General features: G+C 39.0%; 2 protein-coding genes across 4 annotated transcripts; both read left to right on the top strand.

Moving 5' to 3' along the window:
* Positions 1 to 8,932: 8,932 nt before the first annotated feature.
* On the top strand, positions 8,933 to 9,970 carry LOC120293428 (cysteine-rich receptor-like protein kinase 25). Its single transcript, XM_039312694.1, has one exon. It carries the CDS (start codon positions 8,993 to 8,995, stop codon positions 9,953 to 9,955), a length of 963 nt encoding a protein of 320 aa, XP_039168628.1. The 5' UTR covers positions 8,933 to 8,992; the 3' UTR covers positions 9,956 to 9,970.
* A 2,696-nt stretch (positions 9,971 to 12,666) lies between these two features.
* Positions 12,667 to 16,164, top strand: LOC104447633 (G-type lectin S-receptor-like serine/threonine-protein kinase At1g61480). Of its 3 annotated transcripts, none has more exons than XR_005551232.1 (7): positions 12,667 to 13,950; positions 14,026 to 14,127; positions 14,314 to 14,531; positions 14,606 to 14,816; positions 14,907 to 15,144; positions 15,462 to 15,643; positions 15,741 to 15,800. XR_005551232.1 is itself a non-coding variant. In XM_039312683.1 (7 exons), exons 1-7 carry the CDS (start codon positions 12,843 to 12,845, stop codon positions 16,041 to 16,043), a joined length of 2,268 nt encoding a protein of 755 aa, XP_039168617.1. In that variant the 5' UTR covers positions 12,667 to 12,842; the 3' UTR covers positions 16,044 to 16,164. The 3 variants fall into 3 exon arrangements, 2 of the variants coding, with proteins under 2 accessions (XP_039168617.1, XP_039168616.1); XM_039312683.1 differs by having other exon boundaries at positions 15,556 to 15,643; positions 15,741 to 16,164; XM_039312682.1 differs by having other exon boundaries at positions 15,493 to 15,643; positions 15,741 to 16,164.
* The last annotated feature ends 3,381 nt before the right edge of the window (positions 16,165 to 19,545 follow it).

Below are 19,545 nucleotides of genomic sequence, written 5' to 3'. Positions count from 1 at the left end.
AATTCTATTTTTAGTAAAATGAGACAAGCATTTCATTTGCGCATGTATAGTTCTTTTCTCTGAGTTGGCCACTCATGAGAAGACTAGTCTATTAGGTGAAGCCGTTAAGGGATTCTAATGCATCAGACTCGAGAATTCGACTAGAAAGCGACTTTTCGACCGAGCTAATCTATAAGGTCATTATGGTACAGTTAAAAATCGATTAGAGATCGAAGATAGGTCAACTCAACAAGGGCATGTGATTAAGTGTGGGTGATTCCACCAGATCGCACAATTCTTGTTGATTAGCACTAGACCGACTTTTCTGTCATTTTGGTACCCTGTGTCCGTATTTGAAATCTTGAGATTACCATGACAACCGAGAGTCACCAATGTGTCGAAGATGTACATTGTGGCTTGAAAATGATCAACCACGGGTCAAATGCACGAAAATTTCTAAAAGCTACCCGATAGATTAGGACGTGTTAGTATCGTGTTAGAGTGAAATTAACCGTGAAATTGAAAGCAAATTCAAAAATTGGAAATCATGTTGTGTTACAAATCATTTTATGAACATTGACTCATCTTCGGAAGATTTTTCATGCAAATCAAGTTTTTCAGCAAAATAATCAAAGTATGGTTAATTTGGTTCGAGAATATTGGTAAGCCCACTTTTGGTCGTACTTTTGGGATTCAAGATGGTGCTATGGTCAAGTAAAGATGTGAATTGAAGTGTGGTGACATTGGATTAATTTATGGACTTCAATTTGGTTCAATTAGAAGAGAATTGAATGAAATTGATGTACAAGATTTTGAAATTTGTATGCCACGGCGAATGAAGCAATTGGATCCATTGGAGGATTGTTGTAGAAGATTTGAGTTAGTGGAATGTGACATCACCTGAGGTCATGGTGGGGCCAAAGTGAAGGGGGTTTGGACAAGTGGAAGAAGCCCATTGGCTCACCAAAAGTGGGGATTTCACTTCAAACATCAACTCCATCTTCTTCCTTGGTTTTGCTTCTTGGACTTGAGAGAGAGAGAGAGGCGTGCGACAAGCAAGCCCGACGCCCCCCTTCACCACTCACTTGTCGCCACCGCACGTCACCGGAGTCGTCGCCGTAGCCGCCCGTCCACGCACGCAACTCCGCGTGCCCACTCGCCAACTAGCTCATCGCTCCGCTCCACCTCTGCCTCCGCCTCCACCCGAGCCTCCAGCACTGTCGTCCTTCATCATCCAACTGCTTCCATCGTCGCCAAGGCCACTAGGAGACCGCCAAAGCCATCGCCAATCACTGCACGAGCTGCCACCGTTCCCGCCGATTCCGCACCCAACCGGTGACCGACGCACCTCCATTTGGCCAAGGTCAGCCACCGGAGTTCCAGCTCAAATCCGGTCTTCAAGGCCCGTTTGGGTGCCTTCTAGTCCTTACTTGGTGTCGCCCCGTGGAGGTTTGTTGACCACCTTGCCGTTGTCTTTGCACCGGAGACTCATCGGAAAGCGATTCCAGTGAGTTTAGCCTCCTAAACCTTGATTAGAGGGTTAATGATGCTTAAGGAGGTTTAGTTTAAGTTAAGTGAGATTATGTGATTAGATTAGTTTAGTTATGTGTGGATTAGATCAAGGGGTGTGATTAGTTTAGTGTATGTTTAATTAAGGTTAAATAGATGTTTATGTTAGTATAATAATGATTTGGCCTTAATTGATTATTCTTGAATAAATAAGTATTTCGAAATTATTTAATTGTTTAATAATATTTTATAGGGTTAATACCTTTTTAAAATCCCAACTCGGTACACTTAGTGACAAATTTACCCCAAACTATTTTTTTGATCATGAAAAATCCCAAAATGATACACCCGTAACAAATTTACCCCGATTAACTATAAAAAAAACCCTAAACTTGTACATTTATGACAAATTTACCCCAAACAAATTTATTCGACCACAAAAACCCCAAATTGGTAAAATTTATGACTAATATACCATCCGCTAAATTAGATTAATACCACAAAAAAAAATCACAAAAATATTTTATTCCCAAAATTATTAAAATATTATTATTTAATTAACAAGAAAATTTTCTAAGAATAATTTTAATTATTTATTAAATTCCGAAAATTAGTTTGAGATCTTAAATTTGGGGTTTTTCAGGGTATCACTACCATGTATTCATATTATTAAAATATTTTATTTATGGATTTTATTGAATAAATTTAATTATTTGATTGTGAAAATTATATGGATTTTATTCAGAATTTCTCACTACTATGTATTCAATAATGAGAATATTTCAAATCTTTTTGATTGTATTATTTTTATGACAGAAAAGCCGGGTGTCGGGTTTTCGACATCGAAAATGGATTTTAAGTATTATATCAAATAGTAAGATTTGAAAAAGGAAGGTATCAGCTTTTCTTGTTTGAAATGACGTGTATCCACACATGACTACTTTCTCGGATGTTTTTAATACAAAGAAAAGAAGCTAAGATTACTGTTTTAATTGTGGCATTTGAATGAAATGCAAAGTGTCTTGAGCCGATAATGAATTGTCGTGTGTTGGTTAATGAGGAACCGTCCTGAGCTGCTGAGCTGGACGTACCCTATATGGGATGCCCCTTACAACGGGCTCAAGTCACAATTGATTCTAGGCCTATGCTCCTTTGGGAACGCCGTCGACATAGTGACGAAGCCATGCTCCAAGGTGGGAAGACGATGCCTAGCTAAATGCTAGTAGATAGCTGAACTACAAGTAGGATATGCCCATGTGTGGCAGTGAATAACAATTGGAATGCATGCTAAGTGTTATTGACATGTCGGATTATGGGACGGAATCGTGTGGCATGGGTATGTGATGTGTCATAACGGTTTGGTCTTATAATCCGGACTCTTATGGTTGTTTGAAATGATATTGTTGGTGTTCCAGTTGTTTAAGTTCTTATTACTATCTATGATTGAGTGATATGAACATGATTGAGTGATTTGAATTGTGCTAACCTGTAGGAAGGATTTGAGGTGAGATAAGTCCTTGTGTGGTGTGACTAGGCCATCCTTTGGTGTATTTTCTTTCTAATAGGGGTTTAGGGGGGTGAACTTGCTGAGACAATGTCTCACCCCGTTGTGGGCTTACATTTTCAAGATCCCTAGTGGACGGAGTGGCCAGTTTGTTATGGTTGGCCTTGTGGAGTTACAGAGGTGAAGTTGAAGGATTGGAGATCGTGTACGACTTGTAGGTCGTAGGACGGTCCCATTTTATAAGCCGGCCTTTTGTAGACTTTTGGTTGTAGACCTTTGTTTGTAAACTCCGTTGGTTTATGTATGTGTTTGGTTTTGTGAAATTGCTTCCTGCTTTTCTATCTCGTATTTCATTGTTAGGGGTTTTATAATACGTTCCGCATGTGTAATAATAAATGAATGGAATTGGCGACATTACCTGGGAATGTCGCACTTGCATGACCATGGCGGGTTGTTCGCGTGCTCGGGGTCTCGGGGCGTGACACCCTAAGACCCGATTAGGAAGCCAATACACCATAAAGGCTACCTAAGCACAAATAGGCATCAGAGGACTTACCTTGGCCTCGGTTCCTTCCTACAAGTCAGTTCAATTCGTAAATGCTGACGGGTACATCATCCACTCAATTCAATCAGATCGACTCATCAATCAATCGATTCAGTCGATTACATGTCAACGAGACCATCATATGGTCACCTCGATTAATCATTCTCAACTCTTAGCCATGGCTTAACAGGCACAACCTAGATTAAGTGGTAATCACGGCCCCACTAGCAATTTTTCTATATTTGGTGGTCATCACGGCCCCATTTGGCAATTTTCTAGGTTTAGTGGTAATCACGGCCCCACTGAGCAATTTTCTTAGATTGGGTGGTAATCATGGCCCCACCGAGCAATTTTATAGATTTAGTGGCATCATAGCCCCACTTGGCAATTTTCTTAGATTTATACCCACATTATCTAATTTTTGGGATAAATACTCATAACTTCCAATTTCGCTCAGTTACCATAATACGGTACTCAATTAAATAAACAGAGAGTACCACAGAATTCAGCACGAAATTCCGATCACTAGTCATCTCGGTTGAATTTTGGAAAATAAATAAATAATTAAATAATTACGAAAAATAATAAATAAATGCAATAAATCCAACTTAGGCCCATTATAGCCTAATTGGACGCTGAAACGGATCCGGAAAAATTTCAATGTTTGTTCAATAAATAATAGTACGAATTTACTCGCTAATGTCACTAACTAACCACTTAACATGCATCGGCTAGATAATTAAATTAACTAATCTAATCTAATCTATCCACCTAGACCATGCTTCATTAATCTAATCAACCCGACAACCCCTAAGCATAATTAACCGACTAAGCGACGATTAGTGAGTTCAACTCACTTGTTTAAATGCGAAGACTGGAACACCGCAACGACGACGCCACGGTGGTCAAATTTCGAATTTTCAGTGGCGTCGACAAACACTCGGACCGAGCCCAAAGCCTTGCAAGCCCACAGCAAATTGTTGGGCTTAGTCTGGGCTTGGGCTACTTCGTGGGCTTCAAAGAGCTGGGCCGAATAGCTGCTGTAGAGATGGGCTTCGCTGGACTTGATGGGCTGAAGAAAGGACCGGACTGGGTTGCTCAAGGAAACGTGGGCCTGTCTTTGGATGGGTTGGCTCCTTGGGCTCAAAGGAGCTGCTTGAAGTGGTGTCAGGCCAAATTGCTGGGGCGGATGGGCCGTTGAAAATCTGCTAGGCTGAGCGCTGCCAAGCGAAGCAGAAATGAAGGAGCTGGCATAGTGGAAATGGGGTTGCTTCGCTAGAGTGAAGGCGGGAGGAGGGATCGTGGACTGGTTTCAATGGAGGACGCTACACGGAGACGGAAGAACGAAGGGGCAGCTGGCGTCGTTGCGGTGGGAAGCAGACGTGGAGTCAACTTTGTGGAGGAACGGCTCGGTTTGTTGACTCAGGCTTGCTGGACTGAAGACGCGTGGAGAAGAGAGCAGCTTCGATGAACTTGCAGCTGCCGAAGGAGTGAGGGAAAAGTGGAGCGGTGGGCTGAAGAAATTGTGCAGTTTCGGTGAGTGGTGAATGGGCAGACGGTGGACAGAGAGATGCGAAAATGGAGAGGAAAGAAAATTGAAAATGAAAGCAAAGTCAGAATAGAAGACTGAAGCATCCGGTCTTCCGTGGAAATTGTCGCATGAAGAAGATACGAACGGTGAAGAAAATGGAGGGCAGCTGGTCGGTGTGTTGGAGAAGTCATGGAGATGAGGGCCTCATAGTCAAGCAACCCAATCCTTTAAATTAATTGCATGTCCCTTATTTCTTTCCAACCAATTAACCCACAAATTACTCAATTTTGGTGCCAAAAATCCAGTCACAAACAAGCCTCCGAATTTCACTAATTTAACTTCAATTTCTTCACTCAATTTCTCCAATTGAGGTCCAATTTTAATGAAGAAAAATCCCGTATAATTATCTATAAGTCCCCAACACTCAAAGGCTCGGCTTGGAAGTGTAAATTTCATTCAATTTGGCCCATCCAAATTTGTGTTAATTTTCTGCGACGTCCGAAACGATTTTTTGTAAAAATCCCGGAATTTCCGAAAATTATTCGGAGGATGAGTTGACATTCCTAAAATAGATCGTGACATAATAGAACTTTCAATTTTGGAAATCAGGTTCAAATTCGCGGTTAATTTCAATCCAGTGTGATTTTAGCATGACCTACTCTATTGAGTAACTTTTATGAATTTTTGGTACAATTGACCTATGATCGATTTATCTTGAGTCACAATGTACATCTTCGATCCATTGGTGACTCTCGTTGTCGTAAAAATCTTGAGGTTTCAATTACGGCACCAGGTACCAAAATGATAGAAAAATTGGTATAGTGTCGATTGACGAGTATTTTGCAATTAGGTGGAATCACCTACACTCTAATCACATATCTCAATCAAGTCGACCTATTTCCGGTCACTGATCGATTTTGACTGTACCGTAATGACCATTGCAGACCAACATAGTCGAGCAGTCAATTTCTAGTCGAATTCTCAAATCTATTGCATTAAAGTCCCTTAATAGCTTCCCCAGATAGTCTAATTATTTTGTGAGTGATTAGTTCAGAGAATAACACTATCGGCGCGTCGATAAAATGCCTAATTTATTGAATTGAAAGCAGAGTAAAAAATCTAGGATGTCACATAAAACATTTTCAGCATCAAAAACCGACACTTGGTATTTTTCTGATTAAATACCAAAAATTCATACTTTTGAAATATTAATTCAAAATTCATCACCCATCACTTAATTTCACAAACCAACACAATCATGACGATCGGCACGAAATTCTGACAATCGGCTATCCCAGTATAATTTCCGCTAATTAATAAATAATTAAATAAATTACAAAATAATTAAATTAAAACACTTAATTAAATTAACATAAGTTAATCTAGCTAATCTACTTAGACTAATCAAACTAATTGACTAAGCTAAGAGCATTAGTTAATTAATCTAACTAAGCCACCTAACTAACCACCTAATAACTAATTGGCATATTTAACCAATCCTAGCTAATTTAATCATAAGAACTAATTACCACTAATCCCTAATGAGCCTACTAATCTACTAATCCCTAATTAGCCTAACTAATTTATCCTTAAGTGCAATTAACCCTAATTAGCTTACGAGGTTAACTCACCAATTTAGCACGAAAACCAATTCACGGCGATGGGGCACGACGACAACAAAAACCTGGGCCTATGACGACACCAAGGGAGACTCGGAAGGGCCGAAAAAGGCCTCACAAGCTCACAGCCTAAGTTGTGAGTTCGACTTTGTGAAGGGCTAGTTGACGAGGTTCGGCTTGGCTAGCGGCGTGGGGACAGGTAGCCGGGTGAGCAGGGGTCAATGATGGTGGCTAGTGACATCGGGCCTAGCGGACGGAACCGGTTGAGGCGATTGGCATCACTGGAACTTGACGCATGTCGGACGTGGACTAGCATCGACTTGGGATGGGCTCATGGATGGAGGCAAGCAAGCGGTTCGAATGGGTGGCATGTAGCTCGGACGGGTGGCATGAGGGCTGGCGGTGGCTGGTTGGTTCCGGCTAAGCTTGCAGCTTCAACAATGGAGGTTTAAAGGAGAAGCAAGAAGAAGAAGGAAGAAGAAGCAGCAACAAGGGGTTCTGTTGGGGTGGTTGACCAAGGGGGAAGAAGGAGAGGGAGAGAGGGGAACCAAGGGGGGATAAGGGGCCTCAAAGTCTTCAAGGCAGCCAATGAGGTCCAAGGTGAAATATCTAAGCCATGATCACAAGTGCACAAAGTCTTCAGCCCTTATCTTCAACAAACCTTGTCAATAGGTCACCTAATGGCCAATTTCTTAACAATATCAACCAATTTGAAGGCCAAACAGCAGCAGCCCATCAGCCCTACGAATTTGCATCAAATTTCCATCCAATTCCTCACCAATTAAACCAAATTGGCCTCCAAAAATACCAACTAAGGTGCCCAAGTGAATTTCCATAATTTACTTCACCAACCCATCCATTTTGAAGGCAAAAAATCCACATAAAAGTGGCCCTCCGAATTTCCACCAAATTAATTTGCTGATTTTGATTTTTCCGCTAAAAATCCGAGCTCGCCAAAAATTCTTCAAAGGATGAGTCGACGTCCTAAAAATAAATCGTGACACACTCGAACTTTCGATTCTTGAAACCGAGTTCAATTTCGTGGTTAATTTCGATTGGACGTGATTTTAGCGTGACCTAACCTCTAGGGTAGCTTTTAGGATTTTATCACATTTAACCCGTGGTCGAAAATTCTCAATCCACCTTTGTGCATCTTTAACTCATAGGTGACTAAAAATCTTAAGGTTTCAATTACGGACACCGGATACATAATCGACAGAAAAATCGGTTTAGTACCATTCGACCCGAATTTTGCAATCAGGTGGAATCATCTACTATTTAATTACGTGTTTTGTCGAATCGACCTATCTCCGGTCACTAATCAATTATAACGGTGCTGTATTGACCCTTGCCTGATTAGCACAGTCGAGTTGTCAATTTCTGATCGAATTCTCAAGTTTGTCACGTTTATATCCCTTAATAGCTTCATTTGATAAATTAATTATCTTGTAAGTGATCAGCTCAAAGAAAAAGGATCATAGGCGTGTCGATGAAAAACCCATTTTATTTAATCGAAACAAGGTTGAATTTTAGGATGTCACAAGAGATTTCCAAATGAGATCTCTATATGAGATTATGAGATAACACTTGTACATTTACTTTGGGAGTAGCTGGGGGCTAAGAAATTCTTGAGCTATTGAGCAATTGTGAACTTTGTACTATGTGAATTCATAATGGAAGTGGCGTACTTTCCTAGTGGAATGGATATTGAAACTCAAACTAAACAACATTTCTTTGATAATTTTGTTCTATCACTTTGGTGCCCCTAGTCTAGTAATCATCTCCATGATACACAATAAGTTATTGCGTAGACTTAATCTAATTAATTGTATCAATCACATATTAAAAAACAGCAAGAACAACAAGTCCTGCGTAGAAAAAAAAATTCTTACCACATGCCATTAGTAGAACGAGTCTATATTCTAATACTTCTCTACGATATTATTAAGAATGTACTATGATAAATAGAATTTGTTACATGTCAATTTCCCATTAATTAGCTTTCCCACTGGGATACCACTAGGCTGGACTTTGCTTGCATTTGCAGCCATTGGATTACAACCATTTCAACATCAGTCACAAAGATATATTGACAATCCAACGGGTGTAAACATTCAGGGCATGAATGTCTAACCCCATAATTATTCAACAGATTTGGCGGTCTGGGTTAGGTTCCGTTTAATGCACGTACTAAGTTTTCCAAATAGTTCCCACGACGAAGATATATAGGAGAGCAGACCGTGTCTCTTCTTCTTCCCATAATTCCGTGCCTGTGCAGAAAGACCAAGGGATTCATCAACATAAAAATGAGTTCTTGCTTCACCATCTCCCTCTCCCTTCTCTTCTTCTTCATCAATTTTGTAGGTACTGAATCAGCACCCACGTTTCTACGACATTACTGCCCAAACACCACCCTCTTCACTCCCAACTCCGCCTACCAATCCAACCTCAACACCCTCCTCTCTTCCCTCGCCTCTGCTGCCGCCGATGGCACTGATGGCTTCGCCAATGCTACTGTTGGCCAAAACCATCCCGACCAGCTTTATGGGCTCTTCCTCTGCCGTGGTGACGTCAATACTGCCACGTGCAGTGACTGCGTGGCCACCGGAAAACAGGATATACTCCAAAGATGCCCCAACCAGCGAGTCTCCGTGATCTGGTACGATGAGTGTATGTTGAGGTACTCCGATGGGTCCATCTACTCGGTCATGGAACAAGTGCCTTCTTTCAAGATGTACCATACCAGGAACATCACCAATCCAACCCACTTCATGCGAGTCCTGGGAGAGACCATGGACGACATCGCTGCGAGGGCTTCAGTTGGCAAGTCAGGGAAGAAAGTCGCGGTCGCGGAGGCAAACTTTACGAGCTTGCAAAAGCTGTACACGCTCGCACAGTGCACACCAGACTTGATGGTGTCCGAGTGCAACACATGCCTCCGGGCGGCAATCGCAGGCCTCCCGCGGGGGAAGCAAGGTGGAAGGATGTTCACTCCGAGCTGCAGCATGAGGTTCGAGCTGTACCCATTCTATAATGCCTCAGCCATGGCAGCCCTGGTGCCTCCGCCGTCCTACCTTCATTCTCCTCCTGGTCCCGTGACCAGACGTAAAGGTATATGTTTGTTTTTGTCATTTTTCTTCCGCTATAACAGAAAGATCTGTCCATTTCTTTCGTCTTCTTTTTTTGAACTACTTATCCTACTTTATAGTTCGAATAAGGGGAGTGAACCTTTTTTTAAAAAGGGAAGAAAATATCATAAAGCGCCATAATCCTTGTAAACGATGCCATAAATGTTTAATTGATCACTTAAATATCATAACTTTTAAGGAATTTCACTTGAGTAACATCAACGATGTTACTAGTCAAAAATCTAACATGTCAATAATTTCATAAAATACCTATCTGATATGGCTTGCCGATAAAATGATGTTATCAAAAGGATGTAGAAACTAGTCATTAAGCCCTTTCTTGCCCCAAATTGATGAACTGGGGCTAAGTCCAACTCAAACCCGAACCCTATTCCTAAATTAGGTCCAATTACAACCAGTCTTTGTCCTGCAAGTCCCGCCAAAGGACACCCCTGGGGCGAAGGCGCCGTTATGGGTCCTCAAGGCTCGCCACGATGGAAATCATTTTGATTTGTGGTAACATAGCTTTCTCTTCGTGGGATGGACCGGTGTTATGTGTAGTGACATTGGAGATTTTCCCTTTGAGGCTGCGAGCTCGAGTAGCAGCAATCAGGGCCATCCAGAATAGGGTGTGCAGTGCGCTCGTGGCAATGTCTTTCATTTCAATTTCTCGAGCAATCAGTTGCTTGTGAATTTGGCGCAAGGAAAGTTTTTATTTTTCCTTCTTTTTTGTCGATTGCAAGGAAAGGGTTAAACGATGTTCTTTTTTCTGCACGCTTTTAATGATATTAATTACCCAACAAGCCACATCAAATGATTTTATATTAAATTAATGCCAAATCAGACTTTTTGACAGAATAAATTACCAAAGTCATAAACAAACATCTTTTAAAAATATTATGACAATGATCGATTGAAAATTCATGGCACTTATACAATTTTCCCTATTTCAGATGATGCCTTTCGTTGAGATGAGCCTGCAATAATCTACAAGTCATTTTCAAGTTAAACAACAAAAAGAAAGAAAGAAAGGCAGTTGTTAAACTAACTAAAATGATTCGACCCAAAAAAAAAAAAAAAAAAAGTAATTAAAATGAAAATATACTTCTGAAATAACCTTACTTTTAGTCAAACACAATCAGCAAAATTTGTGAATTATTAATCCAATCCCAAATCTAAGCATTTTGAATATGGACAAACCAATTCAGAAGAATAAATAACTTGAATGATACAAACCAATTAGCAATTTTAGCCAAATCTACAATATCACAAAGAATAAATAACTTGAATGATACAGATGATTGTTTTCCTCCCTGTAAGTCCTTAGCAATTTTATGTAGCCAAATCTACAATATCACAAACTTGTGCGTGTATAGGGACACACACTTACAACATAATATCATGGGTTTTAGCTTTGTTGGCTTAGGACGAATATTAAGGGCCATATAGCCAAAATCATCACTTTTGGCACCTATTCATGTTAGGGACACACACTTACAACATAATATATGGGTTTTAGCTTTGTTGGCGACATATTAAGGGCCATATAGCCAGTCATCAGAGTGGACACATTCAATTTCAATACGTGACTTTAATTTCCTAACTCCTTAGTGTCTCCATGTCCGCATTTTCTATAAGGAAAAAAGCTGCAAATGCTTCTATTGGTTAGGCGGATCCAAATGTTACCCGCGAAACTATTTTACTATTGACAAAGGAAACACTTCTGGTCATTAAAAATCTATATCCCAATGGAATGTCGGCATTCTGTGATGCACTTGAACTGAGAAAAGCCACTATGTATCTTGGTATAAAATGAACCTATTCGAAGCAAACACAAAGAGAATCGACACACAGTAGGCTTAGTTCACATGCCTTGCTATGTAGTAATCCCATGGAGAAAAGGACATTACAGGTGCCTTTTTTCGGTACACTATTCACTTTGATACAATAACTTTTTAATCCATCACTTTATTATCATATATATATATATAGAAAAGGTTCACTTGAATGACTTCAATAATTTCTTTTACCAAAAAATTTGACATGGTATTAACTAATATAAATTGTTCATTGTGGGTTACTGGAAAAATGATATCATTAAAAGCTTGCAGAAATGTTGTTTACTTGCCCAAAATTGATGGCCAATGTGGTTTCTCGGAAAACAAGAGGAAGGGCATCGCCACAAGCCTGCTGCACACCCCTTTTTCTTTTTGGTCATAACTGCAAACCCTATTATCAATGGCCCTGAGTGCTACTGGCCTCAAAGGGACAATTTCCGATATCAGATCCAAATTCCAGTCTAATGCCCAAGGTAAGAAAGCTATAGTACCACAAATTGGAAAATTTGCCATTGTGGCAGCCCTTCAGAATCAGCAGCAGCGCCACCTCTAATGCCCTCGCTCCAAGGGCTTCCTTTGGCAGCACCCCAGGATAAAGACTCACCACCATTGGACCTAATTTGGGATTAGGGTTTGAGTTGGATTTAGCCTTAACTCGTCAATTTGGGTCAATTTGGGTCAAGGAATGGCTAAACAAAGTTGTTTCTGAACACTTTAGATGACATCATTTCTCTTCTCTGCCACGTCAGATGATTTTATAGTAAAGTCATATTGGATGTTTTGGCAATACTCAAATAAACTTGATGTTTTTTAAATGGCATTCAAGCGATTGACCTAAAATTTAAGATACCAATATGAGCATGGTCCAAAAGTTATGGTACTAGTCATGTCATTTTCATCATTCCCTGTTTATCTATTTTGATCTCTTATGAGAGGTGAAGTTTCGCAAGGCGTTTTTTCACAAATATTTCTCGAATCTATTCCACATTATTCCAATGACTCTACACTTGTGCTCTTTTCTTGTCATCTCCCTTCTTCAAGCACTTCAAAGCAACACAATTTACAACATAACTCCATCAAGTCCACTGGTTCAGAACCAAACCCTTGTCTCTCGTAGTCAAATCTTTGAGCTCGGGTTCTTCACGCCTAATGGATCAGCAAAGCAGTACCTAGGAATATGGTACAAGAACATGACTCCCTCCAAAAAAGTCTGGGTGGCCAACAGGGACAAGCCAATTGGAGACACAGATAAATCTGCGAGTTTAATAATTGGCAACGATGGAAATATGAAGCTTCTTGATGGGCAACAAAACACTGTGTGGTCGACTAATGTCATGGCAAAGTCGAATTATTCTGCAGCCCACCTTTCAGACCATGGAAACTTTGTTCTTCAAGACAGGAATGCGAATATATTGTGGGAAAGCTTTGATGAGCCAACTGACACTCTCCTGCCAAACATGAAGATCGGAGTAAACGTGAAAACAGGAAAGAAACGAAACTTGATTTCCTGGAAAGGTGAAGATGATCCCTCGTTCGGAAGCTTTGTTGTAGGAATGACATCGGAAACACCACCTCAGCTTTTTACTTGGAATGGATTGAGTCCTTACTGGAGAAGTGGACAATGGGATAAAACCAGGTTCATCGGAATACCCGCCATGGACAGCACATACTTTGATGTCCAGCAAGATATTGTCCAGGGAACATCATATTATATCAACAATAATCACAACAACTCCATCTTTGGATATACTTTCATCTCTTCTGAAGGAACTTTACAGGGGGCTTTATGGGCCAATAATGGCTGGTTAACATACTGGAGGGCACCGGCACCAACTAACCCCTGTGAAATTTATGGAAAATGTGGGCCCTTTGGAGTTTGCAACCAAATTAGTTCACCTATTTGCAGATGCTTAGAAGGTTTCAAACCAATATCAGATGAAGAATGGAACAGAGGAAACTGGACCAGAGGATGCCTTAGGGAATTGGAATTGAATTGTCAGAAATCTGCCAGCACAGCTGCTTCAACGATTGTCAAAAAAGATAGGTTCTGGAAAATAACACAGATGAAGTTACCTGATTCCGCTGATTATTCTTTGATAGATGATGCAGAAAGATGTCAAAGTTGGTGCCTAGAAAACTGCACATGCTTGGCCTATTCTTTTGTGAATGCTATAGGATGTATGACTTGGAGTAAAGACCTCCTAGATACTCTGCAACTCCCCACAGGTGGCGAAGATCTGTTTATTCGACTTGTGGACACAAGTGCGGGTGCGGATGCGGGTGTGGTTGCGGATACAGGTTGAAATGATTGAATTAATATGCATTTGGTTCTGCACTGCCTGTGGCTCATATTAAATATTTTTCCATGTTCAGGTGTACCTACACGGACAAAACTTATCATCAGTCTCAGTACTATATCTGGAATCATCTTATTTGGAGCTAGTATTTCAGTCTGTTGTCTTTCAAAGTGGAGAGGTAATAAAAGATGTACAATTTGTTGCTTTTTAAGGTTGATTTTGCACTAACCGCAATATATGAATCTTGAATTATTGGTAAAACGTGGCTTCAGAAGCTAAGTAGTTACTATTATAGAAACACTTCTGCACTTCCGATGTTCTCATGCTTATCTTGAGTTGATTTTATGCCATCCTTAAAATCCAGGAAAGCTTAGGAAAATGACAATCCCAAGGCTCTTTAGGTCAGTGGCTGCAGCCATCAGATCAGAAAAACTGCTAAGGGAAACTGCATCGAAAGAGCAAATGAAGGAAGATGATGCATCGAAAGTGGTGGTTTATGATTTTGATAGCATACGCCTAGCGACAGACAACTTCGACGCAAAAAACAAACTCGGGCAGGGAGGGTTTGGCCCAGTTTATAAGGTAAGAGAAAAGCCTTCTCCAAGGGGAATAAAGAGATCATGCAAGATATCACAGTGCCGTTCGTTTTGAAACAGGGAAAACTGAGCGATGGTAAGGAGATAGCAGCAAAGAGACTTTCGAGCAGCTCAGGCCAAGGCATAGCAGAGTTCAAGAATGAGATCCTTCTAATATCTAAACTTCAACACCGAAATCTGGTGAGACTCCTCGGTAGCTGCACCGAAAGAGAAGAAAAGATTCTAGTGTATGAGTACTTGCCGAACAAGAGCTTGGACGCCTTCCTTTTTGGTTTGTCTCACTCTTTGAAGAATTTATTTCTGCTTTCAACAAAATTCAATACTGAAACTTAGTTGCTTTTCTATTTGCTACCTTGTTTAGATTCAGAAAAGAAGGCGAAACTTAGTTGGGCCGTACGATTCCGCATTATCGAGGGGGTTGCGAGAGGGCTGCTTTACCTCCACCGCGATTCTTGCCTTAGGGTCATACATCGAGATTTGAAAGTGAGCAACATTCTCTTGGATGAAAAGATGAATCCAAAGATTTCTGATTTTGGGTTGGCGCGGATGTTTGAAAGCAGTCAAGTTTTGGTCAATACTCACAAAGTTGTGGGGACACTGTAAGCTTTCTATCATCACTCTTAGGAGTACTTATTTCATGAGGCAATATATCACCTTGAAAGCAGATTAGCAGTATAATGAGCTCACCTTTCCCTTCTTACACGTTCCTACTGTTGCTTTACTATTACCGAGAAAACTCTTCCATGTACATCCAATGGTTCCAATATGTGAGTTCGCTTCGGGGTAATTATAGACCAGTGCTGTTGTTATGAGATATACAGTACTCGTTGAGTTGGAAGTTTATCATTCTCTAATTTTCTCACCTCTCACGTCATCGTTCTTAAGTCTATGATTTTTTGTTTGAACTGTACTTCAGAAAACCTCCACTTATATTATTTAGTCTACAGCGGCTACATGTCTCCCGAGTATGCTATGGGTGGGGCATTTTCTGAGAAATCCGATGTTTATAGCTTTGGAGTACTGCTATTGGAGATTATCAGTAGCAAGAAGAACACAAGTTTAGATTACCCTGGGCAGCATCTCAATCTCCTTGCTTATGTAAGTGCGAGATCTAACTTCAAACTATTATGCCTCCATTTCAGTTTTCAACCATGGGTAGTCCTTGAAATATCTAACAATCGACCAATTGCTACAGGCTTGGCACTTGTGGTGTGAAGGGAGAGGTTTGGACCTGATGGATGCAGCCATTGCTAACACATTTTCAGCGTTAGAAGTAATGAGATGCATTCAGGTGGGGCTTCTCTGTACGCAAGACCACGCCATAGATAGACCCAACATGTCAGCCATAGTTCTAATGCTGAATGGGGAGTCCGAACTTTCACAACCAAAGCAACCGGCATATACATTTCAAAGGCTGCTGGCTCAGCAAGTCCAATCACAAGAAGGAAGCATCCGGTCCATGAATACCATCACCATTACTACAGTTGAAGGAAGATAAAATTCTCAAATGCATTTTCACTATCAATTCATCTTTTCAAGGATTCAATGCTCACCAAACTAAACGGCTTGAATATGCAATGTTTTGTGGCACTTTTATGTGGATATATGATGCAAACATAGAGATCGTGAGGAAAACTGAATTGCTAGCTCTCTAGTAGGATAGTTTATGATGGCAAGGTCGCACAAAAGTTCACAATATTTGTCTGCATGGGGATTTCTACCCCTTCGGCATATAGAAGTGTTCAGTTGTGCTGTTGAAGCTAGTTTCAATTGCATTTTTCCTATAAAAACATATTTGGCCATAAAATTGCTCAGATTTTCACTTTGGTGCCCTTAGTCTAGTAATCAACTATATAATATCCTATCTACTATTTATATTAAAATATATCTCAAATTTGAGTCAATTTGAAAAAATTTAAAAATTCCGAATTGGATTTATTACGAGCGTTCGTAATCGAGCAAATCAAAATTCGGTAACGTCCTTTGACGAGTTGGGGTTGGCCAAGGAAAGATAATTGAAAAGGAGTTAAAAAGAGAAGGAAATAAAATCCAAGCGGTGGAAATCATGGTTCAAAATTGGAAAAGTCCAAGTTGGACTTCGTTGACCGAATCCAAATTGGATTCTGATTCCTTCTCCAACTCGGCGTGGACTTCGACCTTGACCGACCAATACATGGGACTTCCTTCAGGCGGTGGATATGTATATTACAAAAGGATTATTGACTTAAGAGTGGCTTGGTTGAGAAAAGAAACGGTTACAAACGCAAGCCGCCGTTGTTGATCTTGAAGCACGGTTATTCAAGCGGGTGCTTGGCGTTGGTTTTATTTGTGAATTACATCCAAGAACATACAAGTGTTCAATTCAATTAAATCTTGTGAGGTCAAGATATGTATGTAATTTCATCATGAGATTGAAAGATTATTTAGTGAGAAATTGAAAGGCTAATCGATGCATGCATTATTAGGTGTAATTAGGGTTTGAGAAACATTGAAAGTTTTTGAATGACTCAAAGTATGTAATTTCCATTATACACTTGATTTATAGTGAAATTCGTTGCCACTCTCCTCGTGGACGCAGATCACTACGACTAAACAACATAAATCTAATGTTCGATTTATTTTCTTGTTCTATCTATTTTATTATTCAATCGCTCGTTTTCCACAATAATTTACATATAGTTTTGTAAACTACATGATACACAACAAGTTACTGCATAGACTTAATCTAATAAATTATATCAATCATCTATTAAGGAATAGTAAGAATAACAAGTCCCACATAACAATTAGAAATTCTTACCACATACCATTAGTAGAACAAGTCTATATTCCGTTACTTTTCTACGATATTATTAACAATGCACCATGATAAATATATTTTGCTATATGTCAATTCCCAATTGATTAGGTTAATATTGTGATTCTAGTAGGCACGACCATGCTTGCATTTGTTGTAATTGTTTTTTCTGATGTGGGCTACATCAATTAAAATTATAATCCGATGTTTTACAGGGTTGATCCATTAAGGTGAGATTTAAAGATTCTTAATGAGTATGATATTCGGTTGGCTAATATGGGCTGAATAAAGCCCAGCCTGAGATGAGAGGACTTGTTACTTAGAACTCTACAAATAATGTTTAAGTCTTTTTTTATAATTATAATGTACAAATAACCTCACGTAGGAGTGTTTATTGAATGCTGAAACTAAGAGATAGTCTCATTGAGTCGGTGATACAAAGGACAATAAATGAGAAGCACTTGATATTTGGATTAGCAATATACCTTATGAAAAAAAAATGGATTAATTAGGTGCGCAAATCTCTTTTCCTCCATTATTGTGATCTAAATTTTAAGGGATAAGAATAGCAAGAGTATTATAATTTTCGTACAGCACTCACTTGAGTACCATGACTTTCTTTCACTCATTTAAATACCACATTGGAGTAAAATCGATAATTTGAATTTCACTTCAGCAAATTGTCCTACGTAATTTTTTATTATTAATTTCCATTCACATGTGGATTTTTTAATTTTGGAATTTTTTTATTAATTGTGCACATCAGCATTAGCAATATCATATAGAACGACCGACATCCATATCAAGGCAAAGTGCCAGTGGCACTTAAGTAATCAACTTTTCAAATCTATGGCACTCAAGTGAGTGGCATGAAAGTTATGACACTTATAGTATATTTATCCAAAAACTGCTTGTACTTGTGCATTGAAGGAGTAGTTATTTAAATATTTAGGAAAATTATCAATTTAGTCTTATACCTATAGCACAGATATTAATTCAATTTTAATTTTCAATTTTGTCAATATAGTTCTACACATTTGTACAATATTTAAATATAGTCTTTCTTGCTAATTGTCGTCGCAAATTGTGATGTGAAAATCAACAAATTGCCCATGCCAGAATGCCACTTAAGATGGTTGGCAATAATTAGACGCCACATTAATGATTTTCGGTGGCAATTGGCAAGAAATACTACATTGAAATATGGTCCAAAAGTTTAGAATTATATTCACAAAACTAAAAAGTATAACTAATTAAGTGGAATAATTAGTTATTGACAAGAAAATTATGACAATTGTAATTACATTATTTTGGTAAATACATATTTTTTGTCAATCCTAAATGCATTAGAATTTCCAAGAAAGAGAAGAAAAAAAGGTATGAAATAAATTACAATCTGGACCTGTAAAAGATATTGTGGTCAATTTAAAGTAAAATGGGACATCGAAAGTCAAAAAATGGGTGGAAAAAGCGTAAACTTTTATGCGTTTATCATTTTCCACATGAATGCTCATTTAAATGCTAAACCCAACCTACTTATTTATATTTGAGTTGATGCGATTAAAATAAGGAGAGGAGTGTATGATGGATTTCTAGAGTCATGGGCTGTATAGTGGTTGGGAAAAAGGAGAGGCGAAGAAGGTAATTTATAATTAATACTACTTATATGTTAATACATGATAATTGTTTTGATGATATTTTAATTTTGATCGTTGTTGAAAATTAAATTTAATATATTTTGGACTTTATATGCAATGGGCCTTAATCATGAGAAGGACCTAATTTTATATATATGGGGCCACCTTCTATTAATATGTTTTAGAAAAATTAATTAATGCAAGTCAATTGCAAGTCAATTGTTCATAGTGATAACGACATTGACTCTTTTCATTAATAAATAAAATGCTAGAACAAGGACAACAAGAGTGCTATTACTTTTGTATGGAGCCGACTTAAGTACCATCACGATTTTTTTTGCTCACTTAAGTACCACATCGAAGTAAAATCAATTATTTGAGTGTCATTCCCAACAAATTATCCTACGTGGATTTTTTTATTAATTTTCCATTTTGATGTGAATATTTTTATTCTTGAATTTTTAATTAATTGTCCACATCAATACTATCACTTAGGATAACTAGCATCCACGTTAGATTTTCTAGTGAGGCGGTTTGCTAATGACACTTAATTAATCAATTCGGTA

This window comes from Eucalyptus grandis, chromosome 5 (assembly GCF_016545825.1).
Source record: "Eucalyptus grandis isolate ANBG69807.140 chromosome 5, ASM1654582v1, whole genome shotgun sequence".
NCBI classification, from domain to species: Eukaryota; Viridiplantae; Streptophyta; class Magnoliopsida; order Myrtales; family Myrtaceae; genus Eucalyptus; species Eucalyptus grandis.
This window is presented reverse-complemented; position numbering and strand designations above follow the sequence as displayed.

Coding starts and splice junctions, on each gene's coding strand:
- LOC120293428 (XM_039312694.1), top strand. CDS start 8,993: ATGAGTTCTTGCTTCACCATCTCCCTCTCCCTTCTCTTCTTCTTCATC.
- LOC104447633 (XM_039312682.1), top strand. CDS start 12,843: ATGACTCCCTCCAAAAAAGTCTGGGTGGCCAACAGGGACAAGCCAATT. Junction 14,128..14,313: donor TTGTCTTTCAAAGTGGAGAG/GTAATAAAAGAT, acceptor CTTAAAATCCAG/GAAAGCTTAGGAAAATGACA. Junction 14,532..14,605: donor GGTTTGGCCCAGTTTATAAG/GTAAGAGAAAAG, acceptor GTTTTGAAACAG/GGAAAACTGAGCGATGGTAA.